Here is a 17,736-nt window from a genome sequence, read left to right on the forward strand (position 1 = left end):
TTATATTATGTATTTTGTAAGATTTGGAAGACTCATGTAGCTGACGTACGTGAATAACGTATATGATATACTGAAATCATTCACAGAGAGATGAAGAAGGAAAATGTAACTATCATCTGTTGAGCTTATTAGAGTTGAGTGTTATAGAGACAAGACACAGAGAGATGAGCCAGCAAAGCAACAGCTATATTATTCATCTATTCATACATATAAACTTTGTACAGCAACAGGGCTAAAGCTTAGTAGAGCAGAGTTTAGTTGATATTCTCAGCTCCATTGCCATTACGATTGTGGTTTGATTATGATACTTTTAATTTTTATTGTGCAGAATTCACTAAGCTGTTTTCTGTATAGTTAGACCAATCACTGAACAATTTCTTTATTTGTTGCAAGCATAAAAAGATTTTCTTGGTTGATATCCTTCGACAATTTTCAGGGGAAAGCACTTCACATAATCCCTTTTCTGGATGTTTCCATGTGGAAAATCTATCAAGCTTTCAACTTCTGTAATACGTGCTTTCTAACTTGCAGCAAATACATACATAGATAAAGTATCAAATAGTATCTCACTTTGATATTTCAAAGTGCTTTGCCAATGCTATCACCAAAATTATTGTGATAAAGAATTTACAGTCATCAAATTCGGGCACAAAAAAGAAGGATTAGCACCCAGTTACTGTGTTCTGCCATCAACATAAAGAAGCGAAAATAAGCATTTCTGCTGCAGTTTCTCAAAAATTTTGGAATGACTTGTTGCTACTAATGCACCTATTGCGAGGAAATCTGTAATTTCTCTCTTTCTCTCTCTCTGCTTTTTCTCCTTCTTACTGCTTGTAAGATGTAGACAACATTAGACAATGCAAAAGGATAATGAAGAATACCACAGATCAAAGATGGTTCAAGTTAATTGCAACATTGTACATGGTAGAGCCCATTAACTTTGTTATGACTAAAAAGACCTTGGCTTGGTGTAGCCAACAAACTGCTGAGATTCAGCAGAGGCATTATGCAACTTTCATATTTTGCATACAAGTGGAAGATTCCAAGTTTGAGACCATGATTGAAATGATGCACTTGTACAAGTGGTATTTTCTGTTTGATCTCAGAAGTGTATTTTCTTATTCAGGAAAAAGGCTATGCAAAATGCTTATAAGTTTTATCAATCTTTACCACATAATGGAAAGTTGCAGATGGTTATAAGCAAGCAATGGAGAAGGATATATATATAATAGTTCAAGATATCTGCAAGTTGAAAATTACACACTATATTCGAAATTCAGATTTAGAATACGACTACTACAAACGATATTTGTAATATACCAATCCAACAAACCGAAAAGAAATCACCTGAACCGAAAAGCAACGGAGAATAAGTCTAATATAGAGGACACAAACAACTTGAAAAAGTCCACAACAATATATATAATGATCATAGAATCCATACCACCAGGATTGAAAAATCTCCTTCCTTGTCAAGATCCTCTTTTGCCAACTGTATGTGGAAGAAATTAACCGTGGAAGTTGGCACATACCCGACCTGGCAATATTTGTTAAAACTTGTCAAACAGAGATCTTGAATTTAAATAAAAAACAACAGTTATCTTGTTAGAATTATTAAAACTCACCTAAGAGCATTAGCTGTATTATTTTCTTCCTCCACTTCTTCGGATTTTCCCTCTAATAACATATTTTTGTTGAACTCTCTCAATGATCCTAACCAACCACCATGGTTTTCCAGTTGTAAACACAATGTATCCCATGCTCAATCCACAAACCAGCCCACATCCATACCCCATCAATATAGAATATTTCCAATTCACAGCATCACCATCTTCACCAGACTTTGTTGGTTTTGGTTCCAAATTCTGCTCATTACTACATTCCTTTGATAAAGGAAGTCCACATAAACCCAAGTTTCCAATGTAGGAATCATTTGTGAAAGTATCAAATTGTTTGCCTCGAGGAATGAGTCCCATGAGATTATTCCAAGAAAGGTTTAATACCTCTAAGAATTTAAGATTTACTAATTGTGCTGGAATTTTTCCTTTGAGCTTGTTTGATGAAAGATCTAATGATTCAAGTGCTGACAAGTTTCCTAATATTGATGGGATAGGACCACTTAAACTATTGTGAGAGAGGTTGAGGACGATAAGTGAATGAAGTTCTCCAACTACCTCAGGTATCTGTCCTTTAAATCGATTATTAGAAAGGTCAATAATTGTCCAAGCGTTTAAGATTTTCAAGAGCTCCATCTCCGACCCTTTTATTGTAATAAATAAAGATTCATAAATATAATAACCTCGATTAGTCCCAGAATATTTCATGTACTTTGGGTCATCTTTGTTTTCACTCTCACTTCTTATAGCTTGAAGATTTTCAAAAAATTTTGTTGGTAAGTAGCCATTGAAGTCATTGTGAGAGAGATCGATGATTCGCAAATGAGTGAAGGAAAATTTACCTTCAAAGTTATCAATGCGATCATAGAATCTATTACGTCGCAAGATAAGAACTTGTAGATCTAACTTTTCTAACCAAATCGGAAAAGTGTCAATCAAGTTGTTGTTCCCTATATCTAAAATTTCTAATTTCGAGCAATTAACCAAAGAGCGTGGTAGTGACCCTTCTATCTTGTTGTCATTGATGCCAAAAAGTCTCAACAAACAATCCTTATGAAAATTTTCAGGTATTTTACCATGAAAACTATTCATGCTTAGATCCACCATTGCAATAGAATTGCTTAAGTTTCCAAGACATTCTGGAATAATTCCATGAAAGTTATTCCTCGACAAATCAAGTGAATACCGTAGTGAACTCATATTGCAAACTGATGAAGGGATTTCTCCAATTAAATTGTTGTTTGAAACGCTAAAGCCACGCAACGAAGGTTGTAGAGTTGGAAGTCGACCTTGGAGCAAATTTGAGCAGAGATAAGGAGTTTGAATATTGTTTAGAAAAAATTGCCCGATAAAAATGTAAAATAAAAAAAGAATTTAGCTCAAAAAATGATACTTTTACTTTCCCTTGCACAGCATCTGGCCACTTGCTAGTGCTTGATTGCATGATGGAGTATCCATATTACAATTTATTAAGAAAATTTTAGTGGAACTTAATAATTTTTTTGTATAAACTATGAAAAACAATAAGTTGTGATATGGATACTCCATTGTGATTAAAATACTTACTTTGCACATAATTTCTTCTTTCTACTCTCCCTCGTCCCTATTTTTTTTTAATTTTCAACTGTGAATGTGTAATGAATTACAATACTTAACCTTTTGATTGTTTGGTTTTGTATTTTTTATATTGATGAATGAAAATTTTATTTAAATGCTTAAAATGATTTCTGATATGCACAAATTGAATAAAAAGAAAAAAGATTACCTGTCAAGCTGTTACAATCCAAATAAAGAAAATCAAGAACAGGCAAGCTTCCAATTGTTGCTGGAATTTTTCCTAAAAAATTGAGTTCACCCTTTAGGAGTTAGAATTTTCCTACTAAGATTTAAGTCAATAAAAAGACCACTTTTCTTTATTGAGCACTAATTATAGGGCTACTTTATTCAACTTTCTTTTCTTAATAGAATTAACTTATGATGAATGAGGTGTGTGTTTTTTCAATGCAAAGGAGGAAAATGTTAAAGAGTATTTTTTAAATACTTGTTAAGGTGATATTTTTAGGAAGATTTTTGTAATTAATATATTGACTTTTGTTGAATTTGTTAAGTATAGTATATTAATATATAAAAACATTTTTCAAATAAAAATTTAACAAACTTTAACAAGTATTTATATGCATGTCTCAACGAAATCTTTTTTTTTTTCTATAATGCATAACTAATTAACTAACATAAAAGTATAAATTTCCTATCCAAATTATTTTTTCATGAATTTTTTCTAAATGGACAAGTAACAAGACCAGCGGATTATAAACTAATTAAGAAAGTTACGGTTTCATGAGTCTTATCACCCACGTTTTGAAATTTGGTAATTAATATATTAATTTTTCTTGAATTTGGTAAGAATAGTATATTAAATATATAAAAGCATTTTTCAAATAAAAATTTAACAAACCTTAACAAGTGCTTATAGGCAACTTTTAACGAAATCTTATTTTTTTCTTTAATGCATAACTAATTAACATAAAAGTATAAATCTCCAATCCAAGTTATTTTTTCATGAAGTTTTTCGTAATGGAGATCTAATAAATCCGGTGAATTTTAAACTAATTAAGAAAGTCATGATTTCATGAGTTTTATCACCCACATTTATATTAAATTTGAAATTTAAATCTTTTTTTTTAAATTCAAGTTTTCAAGGTCAACCTAAATAAAAACTAGAATCATAAATCTAAACTGACAAATAAATTTAATTTCTCTAAAGGAACGCTCACATTAAGCATACCTGTTAGGTTGTTTCGATTGAGACCCAACCATCTTAATTTAGTCAAATTCCCAATTTCTTGAGGCACACTTCCCTCCAAGGCATTGTCAAATAACCATAAATCTTCTAACTCTTGGCACTTGAATAGAGTCAATGGAAGTTGACCTACAATGAGATTATTAGAATAGAATCAATACTTTCAACAAAGATACATTGATCTTAAGGATTGAAGGTAGGAATTTTTATGCAGAGAGCTTTTTATAGAGTTACAATATCTTTTCCACCTTTTAATAAAGTTTCATATATACTTTAATGCATTTTCTTTTGATTTATTTATTTCTGTATTAACATTATTTCTTTTATCAAATTCTTTTTTTCACATGTCATTGTTAGAGATGGATTGACAGCACTTTTATCAAATTCTTTTTTTTTTAACTTTTTCTCACAAAATATAAATAGAAAATAAAAAATCAAAGACAGATTGAAAAAAGCAAAAATATAAATAAAAGAAAACTTCAAAAGCATGAATTAATTCTCCATAGAAAGATTAATTTTGTTTCTATAGTGGACTGCATGGAACCAGTGTTTGGTAGACGAGTGTTGCACCTTTTAATATAACTTAATGCTTTTTCTTTTGATATTTTTATTTCTCCATTAATACTTTTTTCTTTTATCAAGAAACCTTTTGATGATGAAAAAGGAGAAATGAAGAGGACAAGCAACTAAAGGAACAACAGCAACAAGTATACCATTAGCGAAAATGAAACTTTTACTTCTCCTTACACACCATCTACCCATTTTCGACTGCTTCATTGCACCAGGGAGTATCAATAGCACAACTGATATTCAAAAATTAAATTTTAATCGAACTAAATAATTTTTCTATATAAACTATGAAAAAATAGTTTTTCCTTTTTGTATAATTAACACATGATTTTTCCATTTGATTCTAATCTAACAAATGGAAACCCTTTAGTAACTAGCAAGTTGATGGTTATCATACTAACTTGACACTTCATTTTTTCTTTCTACTGTCTCTTGTCTGAATTTTTTTTTTTTTTTTCAATTGTGAATGTATAATTAATTACAATACTTAACCTTTTGCTTGTTTAACTTTGTATTTTTATATTGATGAACAAGAATATTATTTAAACTCTTAAAAAAATCTTTGATATGTACAAACTAGATAAAAAGAGAAAAGATTACCTGTCAAGCTGTTATTCTCCGAATAAAGATAACGAAGAACAGACAAGCTTCCAATTGTTGCTGGAATTTCACCTGAAAAATTGAGTTCACCCTTTAGAAGTTAGAATTTTCCTACTAAGATTTAAGTCAATAAAAGGACCACTTTTCTTTGTTGAGCACTTTATTCAACTTTTTTAGGAAAATAAAAAAGACCATTTTTCTTTGTTGAACACTAATGACACGGTTGAAGTATTCTTCATTGACTAAAATTACATGAAATTAGCGTATGAAAGAGGAGAAGCGTGAAGCACATATGTACATGTCTTCCTCCTTTTGAAAGATTCATTCTTCTACTTTTTTTATTACAAGTAATAATGAACAAGAAAATAACTTTCTTCAACACATAATGAATCCAATTCTTGTCCCACAATCTCCACTTTAAAATTTAAGAAATGAAATTAACTTTATATTTCATTTTTTTATTGAATTCACAATTTATTTTAATTTGTGTAACTCAATCCAATTCATACGTTAATTCCTATGTAGTTTTAGAGGAAAGTCATGTTATGATGAGTTTTTATCACCCACACTTTTGCAATATTTGAAATTTAAATATCTTTTTTCAAATTAAAATTTTCAAGTTAAAATTAAATGAAAATTAAAATCATAAATCTGAACTCATGATTAAAATTAAATTACCAACTAATCATTTAAATTGTCTAAAGTAAAAAAGGTTTGAATGGGATTTTTCATCCCTTCTCTTTTTGAAATATAATCTATAATTACTGCTTCTCAAAAAAAACAATTATCTAAAGGAAGGCTCACATTAAGCATACCTGTTAAGTTGTTACGATAGAGGTGCAACCAAATTACTTTGGTCAAATTCCCGATTTCTTGAGGCACACTTCCCTCCAAGGCATTTTGAGATAAATCTAGCTCTTCTAACTCTTGGCACTTAAATAGAGCTGATGGAAGTTGACCTATAATGAGATTATTAAGATTGAAATCAATATTTGCAATAAAGATATATTGATCTTAAGGATTGAACGTATATACGAATTTATATGCTGAAAGAGTGATGCATGTTTCGAAAGATAAGATTATGAATACGTTGAGGAAAATGGACAAATAGCCTTATCAAGAGGAAAAAGGTGAAGCAAGCATGCCACCTACTTCACGTTTAAACCATCCTTTTGTCATCCATGACAAGGTTGAACTATATATCCTTTAGTGACTCAAATTATGAATACGTTAGCAAAATGGACAAATGGTCTTGTCACCCACACTTATACTATATATGAAATTAAATCTCTTTTTTTTTAATTCAAATTTTTAAGTTCAACTTAAATGAAAACTAAAATCATAAGTCTGAACTCACAAATAAAAACAAATTATCAACGAATCATTTTAATTTATCTAAAAGAAGATCCACATTAAGCGTACCTGTTAAGTTGTTGTTATCGAGATATAAATATCTTAATCTAGTCAAATTCCCAATTTCTTGAGGCACACTTCCCTCCAAGACATTGTTAGTTAAAGATAAGAATTCTAACGCTTTGCACTTGAATACAGCTGATGGAATTTGACCTATAATGAGATTATTAGTGTTCAAATCAATATATGCAATAAAAATATATTAATGATCAAGAAAGCTGATTACTATGCAACCTGAAAGCTGATTATTGTCCAAATATAACCTTTTCAACTTGGAAAGATTTCCAATTGCTATAGGAATCTGCCCCTTCAAATCATTGTCATACAAGATCAACTTCTCAAGGTTTGACAAAGAGCCCAATGAAGATGGGATAACACCAGAGAAGTTGTTACTGTACAGAAGCAAGCTATGAAGTTGAGTGAAGGAATCAAACCATGATGGGATTTCTCCACGAAAGTTGTTGTGACCAAAGTTTATATATTTCAGTGAAGACAAATTAGCCAACTCCATGGACAATAAGCCATGAAAATGATTAAATCTGATGTCAAGCTCAGAAAGAAAAGATAGATTTCCCAAGGGAGGTGGGATGGTGCCTATAAGACCCATGTGAGAAAGATTAAGAGCGGTGACTCTTTGATGATGGGATCCGCAAGTGACACCAATCCAGTTGCAAACAGAGGTAGCACTAGTCCAGTTGGTTGCCAACAGGTTTTGAGGGTCATGGGTGACATGGGCTTTAAGTGCAAGAAGAGCCAATTGGTCAGTGGTGGTGCTGGGTGATTCCTCTGACAAAGTAGTCACAAAGTTGCACAACACCACCACAAATACCTTAAGAGGGAGGAGGAAGCCAATATTTCCCATATGGTTGTATCTGTGGTTGAGGGAAATTAAGAAAGAAACAAGTCAATTAATTGGTTGAATCATTGTGCTTGTAGATGCTGGTTCTTTAAATACTAATACATGCATGTTTCGAAAGGTATGCATATCAATACATTGAAGCATTTTTTACGAAATTATGCGTTGAGTGCACGGCGAAGCATTGTAGAAAGTCCCTAGAAATCAAGAAAAGTAAACAGTAAAATGGACATATGGCCCTACCAAGAGGAAAAGGGTGAAGCATGCCCTCCAGTTCACATTTGAATTTTCCTTTTTTCGTCCATGATACGGTTGAACTTTCCTTTTGTCGTCCATGACACGGTTGAGCTATCTTTCATTGACTAAAATTATGTGATTACAGTATCAGAGACGAAAAGCATGAAGGTACCGAGTGTTTTCCTGGTATCATATTGGTCCCAACTCTCAAGGCTCCAGCTAGCATTGAATATGACCTATGGGTAGCAGTCTTCACGTAGAGTTATATTCTTTTTTGACACATATTCGTAGATAATTAACATAAAATATGACTAGTACTCCATTAAAAGAGTTTTCTGTGAAAGGTTCAGGTAGTAGCTAAGTAGCAGAGCACTTTATAATTTTCCCTTGAATCTTATCTAGTCACCCTTGTTATGCATTTCCTTTAACTTGTTCAACAAGAGGGTTCTCTATGTAATAGCTAATAGTTTAGCAGCATTAGCATTATCAGTCTCCCTACAGCTGCACAAAATTTTCAGTCTTCATAGCTCAATGACAATGTTCCAAAGGTACTGCCCTTCCTCGTGGACTCTTAAAGCAATAGTAACCAAACCGCATCCTCCTTCATATTCAAATTCCACTTCCTGAGAATCAACCATTATTCTCTGGGGTTGAGTGGATGAGAAGGCTCCAAACAGGCCACAGCCTCGAACTTTCAAGCTAATAGTTGTAGTTTTCTCATATTCATATTTCAACTCCTTGATGGCCCCTCCTGAATTGACCATCTTCATTAGACCTATGGGAGCGAACTTAGCCCCATTGGACAGGGCCTTAACAGGAACAACAGTAAAAACCTCGTATTCTCGAGGCCTTAGTGTAACTGACATGGATGCATTCTTTGGAAGATAACGCACCTCTCCTGCAATTGGCACCACAGAAAGTTCATCAGAAATCGAAGAGGAATTGTTTTCTGTGCAATTTTCAACATGATGGTTTCTTCTGCATAGCCTCAAAACCACATATAGGGAGTACAACAAAGCTGCATAACATACCACCACGATGTGAATATAAGATGTTATCCCCAGTCCACCCATTTTCAGCTACTTGAGGAAGATAGTTAACATCTCTAGCCCTCACAAAGCCTGTGATTATACCAGGTTGTTCGTCAAGGCTAACCATCTTTTTTCTAACCCCACACCAACCAGCTCCCTGGCAGTTGAATACCCCGATGACTCCAGTAAAATCATTCAGATTCCATATTTTCAGAAGACTGCAACATAAAAAGTGTCTATAAGCAAAAACAAAAGGGGGGATTTCTCCTTCAGGGAGGAAGGTGACATTCCAAAAGACATAATCACAATAGGTCTATTTTCTGTGTTACCTTTTCCCATCTCTGACAGGATCAGAAAATAAGCAGTCTCTTGTTGGTCTTCCAGGAAGTTTAGCCCTCAACACAGAACCATCAGGAAGTACAAGCTTCTTCAACAGATTGAAGTCATGCTGTCCAGGTTTGTCACTGTAATAATTAAAATAAAATATCCAATATAAGAAACCACATGTTTAACTGATTATTGTCAAACCAAAGCCAGCAGAGTTGGTGACCAAAAAGTTGCACCTGACATAAATAGCACATCCTCCCACAGCACGAGCAGCTCCATGGTATTCAGCCATTGGATGTAGGCTCTGACATGAGAATGAATTATTCAAATTGAACTCAGAACTCAGAAGGAACCAATACATAGTCAAAATTTGTCAGCTTACATGAAACATGTCCCAGTCTGGCTGCATAAACTCCCCAATGAAGATGGTATTATAAGCAACTGATGCAATATGAATTGTATGAGAGGCGGGATCTCTTGGGAAGAAATCATCTGAAGCCCTCATAACAGCCGTGCTCTTTGCACTGCAAAAACAAATTGTAACTCATGAAAATCTAGAATTATGATTCCCCATAATAAAAATTGTAATCCGACTAGAACAGCTACCTATATAAGCTGTCAGTGTTGTGACTCATACAAGCAATAATTCCATTGTCATGGAAGTTGCTAGATATCGAAGCCTCTAATGCCTGATAGAATTTTCTAGTGAGTTTTACTCTTCCACCATGGCCTGCCCCAAGAGTTTCAACAATGCTTTGAGCATCAACTTTGACACCATCAATACCAGCAGATGCCAGATACGAATGAAGGTCATTATAGAAGTCAAAAATTTTCTCTGGATTCACTAGGCCAACACCATTCATTGTGATGGACTGCAAAACTTCACAATAATCATTGGACTGAACCCCGGGAGATGAAATAGGATGTACTAATTTGGGTTCATAGCGTTCCATTTCGGTAATACCAGGTTTAACTCCTCCCCAGTACCCGGTTATTGCATGCCATACATAAACATACTTCAAAGGGTGTCTTTCTTTCATTTCACTGACAACATAGCGAAGTCCCAATGCTGGATCATCTACCCTGTGACCTTCTTTGCCATTCTTCTGAAATTTATGGTTCTCTTTGATGTGTATTAATCTGTCTGCAAAGCTGGAACAAAATGAAGCCCAAATGGTTAAAATTTATCGACTGATTAAGGAAAACTAATTGTGGTTCAAGTGCTTACTTTGCTGTGTAATCAGATCTGAATTCGATGCCAGTGGGATCCATACCAACTGATTGCCATCCATCGTCAATTATAACAAACTTGGGAGGAGTTCCACCTTTCTCCAAGCTGCAAAACAAGTAAGTCACTACCCTTCTCTGATGCTGGAACCATATGATTTTGTACAGCCATAAAGAGAAGAGAAAAACCTGTCTAATCCTTGCTTCAGACCCTCAGCAGTGACATTAGTATAAAAAGCATCCCATGTACACCAGCCAAACCAGTTGAGAATGTCTGGCATCTGAACCATGATGCATGAAGACAATAAACATTATAAATAAAAGGGCCTGAAAAGGTCTGCAAATGAAGTGTTTCATTGGAGAAAGAGAGAAACTACCTTCTTTTTCTCTCTGTGAGAAAAGGTTTGCAAATATTTCTCAACTGTCCTGCGTTTCAATTTGTAATGCAGCTTGATCAACCATTCGTGTTAAGATAAAGACTGACACTATTGAGGCTACTGGTGAAGGAATCGAAATTCTTCTTATGGAAGAGAGGGGAGAAACTTACTTCACTGAGTTGGTGATAACATCATAAGGGTCTGATCCAGCTGCAACGAAAACCAAATGACTGCCCTCAAATTTATCAACAGTAGGATCTCCTGCAAATAACCAGCAATCCTACAAATTTCATAACGAGAACCAAGATATTCAGATCATGTCAAAATCTAAATTAATGCTTTTTCTTACCACTTTCCAAGCAGATTTCCATCTCATTTTGTTCATTCCCTTGAAGAACAGCCCTGAAATCACCTTCAAGAATTGGCAAGAAAACTGCATACGTTATTGATTGTTCGGCTTCATCTTTACTTCCCTCATCAAGATGAGTGTCATCACATACTTCAACAACTAGGAATTGGGTCTCAAAGGGGATATCTTTGCCAGATGCACCCATCCATTGAGTCATCCACCAGAATTTGTGCCGGAAGAGACACATGAAACGCAACTCCCTGCTGGTCAGAACAGAAACTTAATGCCAAGAAAAACATAGGAAAGCATAATGACAAAAACATGAGAGAAAAATCGTAATGAATTCGAAGAGCCCTGAAGATGAACATACTCAAGCTTTCCAACAGGAAAGACTCTTCTGCTTCCCTTCTGATCTGATCTGACTCCAATGAAAGCCCCATTGATCAGTGCATCCCCTAAGCCTGATGAGGCTGGTGTTATCACTACATAGTCATGAACATCACGCAAGATGCAGTTCCCATACACCGTCAACTTCCCATCACTCACAGATATCCCAGCCCCAACTGTCATTTTGAGTCTTGTAGCTAGAAAGTAGAATCAAGAACAGAAACTGCCACTGCCCCAGGAGCAAGAACCTCAAATCAACACAAAGGAAATGAAAAACAAATACTACTATAACAGAAACAGCAGAATCAATATCATATCCAACAATTTGTTGTATGCAGCTGTCCTATTACAAATGAAAGCACATTTTTTTGGGGGTGGGGGTGTCAGAATAATAAAAGCAATCTTTCAATGCTCGAATCTAATGGCCTACAAGCAAAGCAAGCATATTCTGTAGAAATGCTCACAGACAAAACAATTAATCAATCGGAAGCAGCATATTAGAAAACAAAGCATAAAACCATCCAAACTCCTCTTGATTCTGTAATCAGAATACGAATGTTGAAGGGAAAAAAGAAACATACCACTGGACTAGACTTGTCATTTACAAAGATACAAGCAGCATCAATGATTGCCATTGCTGTCGTCATTTCTTCTGGTTCTAGCTACTTCCTTGGTTACTTTTGATGTGGAAGGGTAATTGAAGCCTTTAAAAAAAAGAAAAAAATAGAAGCAAGAAACAAACATAAAATGTTGGTAAATAATAAAGCCATAGATAAATGTGGGCCTCAAATAGTCACTTTATGTATATAATATATAGATAGCACAGCAGCCAACTAAAACACCAAATAAGAGAAGCTGAAATTGTAATTAGCAAGACAGGTGGCGGTACTACTTCTCCACTCCATGGCCGCCACCCATACTATCATAATATGACTCAAAAAATGTAGTCTCCTTGCAGAATGAAGCACTCCTCCAGAAAAGACAACTTTCTAGTAGATAGGCTTGTCAAAGTAGGAGTCAACCGAAATAGATCCTTTTACTCCTTTTTGTGAAGTCTATACCTAGGGAGTTCAGACCTTTTCTCTGTGGCAACAAACCATTGAATGTATTGTCACAAACATTAGCTGTTTGCTTAATTAGCACCATGACAACTCGCGGTCCATACTCCACACAAATACCTCAAGGCTTAATTTCCAGGTTGCTTTTATGTAGCCGAAGAAGTGGCAGACGTGATTGGAAGAAGTTACAACGTACTTGTCACTATGCATGCGGATGCATCAGGCTTAGAGGAAAGGCCCGGGGTTGGATCTAGTTGATCTTCCTATAAGGCCCAACTGCTATATATTTTCTCCGTGAAGCCCAACAGTTATCAGTGAATCTGACTGTAGGAGGATTCAAAGCTCCAAAACTGGACCCGTTAAGCCAAAAGCAAAGCGGTCTTGCTAACCATTCCCTTGATTCATAACATTCAATTATCTACTAGATCTCTATTTACGTTCAATTTAGAGCTACCCATCACGTTGAATAAGAAACTGTAATCTCTCAGCATAACATTGTGAAATACTAGCCACACCAAGTTGACGATCGAAGGCATATCCTTGAACCAACAGGTTGGATGCTGTTGCCTGTCAGGGTATAGTAGACTTCTTGTCAGGATTTCAAATATTAGTATCACCCATAGTCATGCATCAACTTCATGATCATGACCAATCCCTTGGCAAAGCAAAAACTTAGGCTTTAAACCATTGCCTTTCAACAGATAAATCATAATAAACAAATTAAAATCATTGAGTATTTAAATTGAATTCTAAATTGCTGGATTATTCTCTTAATAATTGCCAAATGATAGGGCATATAAGAGTATATATTATTCAATTTATAAATGCAAAACTTTATGAGATGGCAGTGTGTGTGTGTGTGTTTTCTGGATAACTTTATTTTGTTTTTAGTCCAAATGGCTTTTGATCATTTGCAAAGAACAGCTTTGGGGTAGTTATCTAGAAATGAAGTAATACCAAACTTGTATCATTATCTTAATTATTATAGATTCATAGCCACTTCTCACACCAAACCTAGTAGCTTGGCCCGTCTACCTGAAACATGGGATGGGTCCTTAAATATTATTTGATGGGAATATCATCAATCTAGCTTAAGTTTGCAGCTTTAACAATTTTATTTTGTATTATTTGACAAATATTTTCAGTTTTAGATTTTTTTTTAGGTAAAAATGACCTTAACCGGCATCCGCCGAATAAAAATATATATACTCTATTTGTCTTTAATTTATATGACAATTAAAATAATATTCTAATATTTATATATGTATGTATATGATAAATATTATCGGTAATTCATTAAGACGATAAAAAACGAAATTAATGCTTGAAGAGGATAAGATTTAACTGGATTTATATAGTAAAATAATGACATCCAACTTTATGATTGCTAATTAACTCATGATGAAGATGGCAGAAAAACTGATACCATAGCAACATCTCCCAAGTCTTAATTTTAATGAATGAGATGTATTACACATATAAAAGCATCATAAGGTGTGACTTCCAATTATCACATTTAAATCCTATTCCTTTCATTTTAAGTAATATTCACATAGATAATTAATCATACATATACCATGATTATGATAAAATAATATCAAAATTAAACTAAAGACTTTTTGTTTATCGATTAAAAGTCAAATGCTCAAATGCTATATATCTAATTAATTAAACCCTTAATTGCTTTGTTAATGCATGTTAATGGCTTGTTCCTGTTTTGTTGTTCTTTGGGTGCTTGCTTTGCTAGCAAATAAAGGAAGAATCCTTAGAAAAATCTGCTATGGGTAAACGCTGACTTTTCTTTTGCTCCCACTACCAATGGATCATACATAAAATACCTTGGGCAGATATTTTTGGCCTTTTAGAGACAATGATAGCTTCTCCACCATAGAAAGAAGGAAGAAATAATAATCTTCTTATGACACTTTGTAGCCAAAAAATAAAATAAAGTAATCCAATTCAAAAAGTGTTTACCCTACAAGAAAGAAAAGAAAAGAAACATGACTTTTGGGTTATAATAACATTAAAGGAATTTGGCATAAAAATCTTATTTTAGTGATCATATTTTAATTCATATTTATTCGATCGATTTAACCGGTTTAATCGATAATTCAATTGATTGAATTAATTTAACCGATTCGATTTTAAATTTTTGAAAAATCGAGTTATCCCAAGATGGACCATTGAACATGGCATGATGGTTTGGTTCCAAAGATGGAAATCCAGTGGGTGAAAAGGCTCACATATTTTCTAAAGCTGTGTGCTGTGCTGCTTGAATCTCGACTGTCGACATTGTTGGCCCTTTGGCTTTTGCTAACCTATTCTTCTTTGCTTTAACTTTACAGCTTTGGATCCATCTTCTTTGTCTTCTGCTTCACATTCACATTATTATTATACAAAATTCACAGAAATTGACCACTTTCTATTTCGGTTTCAGCACCACACCCCACATGCACTTGTGCACATACGTGGATTGCAACCCAAACAAAGACAACCCAAGCAAGTTCTAACTCTTCCTTCTATATAAATTCATTTCTACCCCTTTTTCTAAACCAAATATATATATTAAACATCATAAAACAATACGAAATCCTGATTAGGAACCTGTCACATTATAAACAATATTGAAACAACGTCATAAAGAGTATAGTAAACAATGCTAATGCGAAAAGTCAAATTACTATCGAACAGATTGATGAAATACAAAATATATCAACATAGATAATTAAAATTGATAAAAAAAAAATACTTACTTGATTGTGTGATACACGATTAGCACTATGTGTAAATCATTATTAGCTAATGGAAAACTTGGATTATGGATATTTAAGATTCATCAATCATCATCATTACAAAAAAGGTGCACCATGTAGAAATGTTATGTGTTATTATGTAGAATAAGATACATGCAAACAGTTTAGTCAAGATGGAAAGACTTACTTTATATATATATATAAAATTTATTAGGAAGTGGAGTTAAAATTATTTTGTTAATGTGTCAAAAATAGTTATTATCCTAAGCTTTCCATCAATCTCCATTATAAAAGTATAAACATGGGAGTTTGTTGTAGGCCATAACTTTCAATTTTTATAGACAAACAAACCATTAATAATAGACGACTAATTAATTGCTGCTGCAATGCATATGGAGACATACTCACAATGGGATTAGAAAAGGAGATGAGAACCATTATTTTGTAAAATGGATGAGCCTATGATATAAAGTTAAGAATTTTGAATTTAGGATTATCATGTTTTGTACAATTTCGTATATTAAACAAATTAAATCTACTTAACTCGCATACATTTGTTTAACTCATATTGTGTTATTGTTTTAATTTATATGATATGATATGTTTAAATCATTTATAATACTAATTTAAATAAATTCATCTGTCATAACGGTGTTGTGTTGTATAAAATTTAATTCAAGTTATTTGTTGTATATTAATTGTGTCATGTCATATAATAAATATATTTGTGTACGTATTTATAATCTTGACAATAGTGTCGTGGGTTAATACTATTTATCTTTTTTAGTGTTATTGACCAATAATTGACCTAAAAAGGTTACTCCCCCTCTTACTCTTTAGATGAAAGCCTTCTAGAAGGCTTCCCCCACATGCCAAGCTTCCCCTACAAATGGCTAAATTTGAAAACAACTCTATCCGTTGTGCAATGGCAAGACTTGCACTTGATATTATAATAGAGTATCTAGATTGGGGACACTTGATTTGAGAGAGACAGAAGGACAAGGGGCTTCTAGAAGCCCTTGCACGTGCCAAACTACCACAGAATTGAAAGAATCCTTCCCCTTCCATGTGTTGCAATGATAGAACAAACAGGTTGGGCAGTCTCTTTCATCGAGTCTCCACCGTCGGATTGGGGCCAATCAGAATCAAGGCTGTGACAGTACAGATAGATAAAGCGTAGGACATAAGAGGTAGAGGGACTTGTTAAATACGTGGACGGGTGAGGGTGTTAGTCTTCTAGAAACCATGGTCTGGCCAAGCTGCAGCTCACTTAACCACGAGCTGGTAGGAAGGGGGACCATGGGCCATTGGGCCTGACCTTGATGGTTTAGGGGGAGGATTGTGATGGAGCTTTTTCCCTCGGCTGCAAGCAATGCTTGTTCAGCTTTAGCCAACACTTGGGAGAGTACAAGTAAAAGAAAATCCACTGGCACGATTGGAAAGTGAAATTGCATGCTGAAGTATACATATGAAAAGCACATGGTTCTGCCCATAGATTTTAAAACCAGCAACCCAAGATATGAGAATTAATGAATTGGAGTGTTTTCATATATTATTATATATTCTATAAATATCTCACATATTTATTTCTACATTGGAATGAAGATGGGTCTAGTCATGTGATTTACTGATTAAGGACAAGTGTGCTGGTGTCATATTGTGAATCTTTATTTTCAATTCAATGGTCTATTTGCCCATTGTTTTTTTTTTTAAATTTTTAATTAACTTAATTTACAATAAAATCTAAATTATAACCTTTGCACTGTAAAAATAGTTTTACTTAGAAATATACATAATTGTATGATACTAATTATATATATTTTCTATTTTTTGAGATAAAATATTTTTTTTATAAAAACATCAAACATAGACTAATTTTTCTTATTTTTATATTACGTGTAATTTTTCAATTACCTTGTTAGGAGTATGGTATAAACGAACTGAACCGAGCTACTCTAACTCAATTAGTTCATTTTTTAATCAAGCTTAAATCAAATCATTTGATTAATAAATTTAGTTAAACTAGAATTTTATTACACTCAATTTGTATATGACATGAGTCCTAAATTTAAATTCAAGCTCGAGTTTCAAACCTTTTACTCAGAATTAATACTAATCAAACTTAATCAAGCCGA

General features: G+C 33.7%; 2 protein-coding genes across 7 annotated transcripts in view; both read right to left on the reverse strand.

Moving 5' to 3' along the window:
* LOC18593199 (receptor-like protein 12) overlaps positions 1-8,096 on the reverse strand; it is a 46,436-nt gene extending 38,340 nt beyond the window's left edge. The window contains exons 1-9 of one of the 5 annotated variants that reach the window (XR_001928837.1): positions 7,234-8,096; positions 7,009-7,152; positions 6,402-6,545; positions 5,587-5,658; positions 4,402-4,545; positions 3,382-3,453; positions 1,626-2,905; positions 1,445-1,537; positions 287-827 (exon numbers count right to left, since the gene is read on the reverse strand). Coding sequence is in view for 2 of the 5 variants with exons in the window: in XM_018124947.1 (XP_017980436.1) it covers positions 1,644-2,905; positions 3,382-3,453; positions 4,402-4,545; positions 5,587-5,658; positions 6,402-6,545; positions 7,009-7,152; positions 7,234-7,861 (2,466 nt within the window). In the remaining 3 variants the exon portion in view is untranslated. Of the gene's footprint in view, positions 1-286; positions 831-1,220; positions 1,538-1,625; positions 2,906-3,381; positions 3,454-4,401; positions 4,546-5,586; positions 5,659-6,401; positions 6,546-7,008; positions 7,153-7,233 lie in introns of those variants that run through there. The other 4 variants (XR_001928839.1, XR_001928838.1, XM_018124947.1 and 1 more) reach the window with 4 other exon arrangements.
* LOC18593200 (probable galactinol--sucrose galactosyltransferase 1) lies at positions 8,179-12,537 on the reverse strand. Of its 2 annotated transcripts, none has more exons than XM_018124951.1 (13): positions 12,372-12,537; positions 11,774-12,019; positions 11,404-11,663; positions 11,225-11,315; positions 11,055-11,103; positions 10,867-10,958; positions 10,679-10,786; positions 10,057-10,602; positions 9,833-9,974; positions 9,687-9,754; positions 9,453-9,587; positions 9,124-9,341; positions 8,179-8,990 (listed from the first exon to the last, which is right to left on the reverse strand). In XM_018124951.1, the coding sequence occupies exons 2-13, from the start codon at positions 11,971-11,973 to the stop codon at positions 8,614-8,616; spliced, it is 2,286 nt and encodes a 761-aa protein (XP_017980440.1). In that variant the 5' UTR covers positions 11,974-12,019; positions 12,372-12,537; the 3' UTR covers positions 8,179-8,613. The 2 variants fall into 2 exon arrangements, with proteins under 2 accessions (XP_017980440.1, XP_017980439.1); XM_018124950.1 differs by having other exon boundaries at positions 11,774-12,038.

This window comes from Theobroma cacao, chromosome 7, assembly GCF_000208745.1.
Source record: "Theobroma cacao cultivar B97-61/B2 chromosome 7, Criollo_cocoa_genome_V2, whole genome shotgun sequence".
In the NCBI taxonomy this organism is placed as follows: domain Eukaryota; kingdom Viridiplantae; phylum Streptophyta; class Magnoliopsida; order Malvales; family Malvaceae; genus Theobroma; species Theobroma cacao.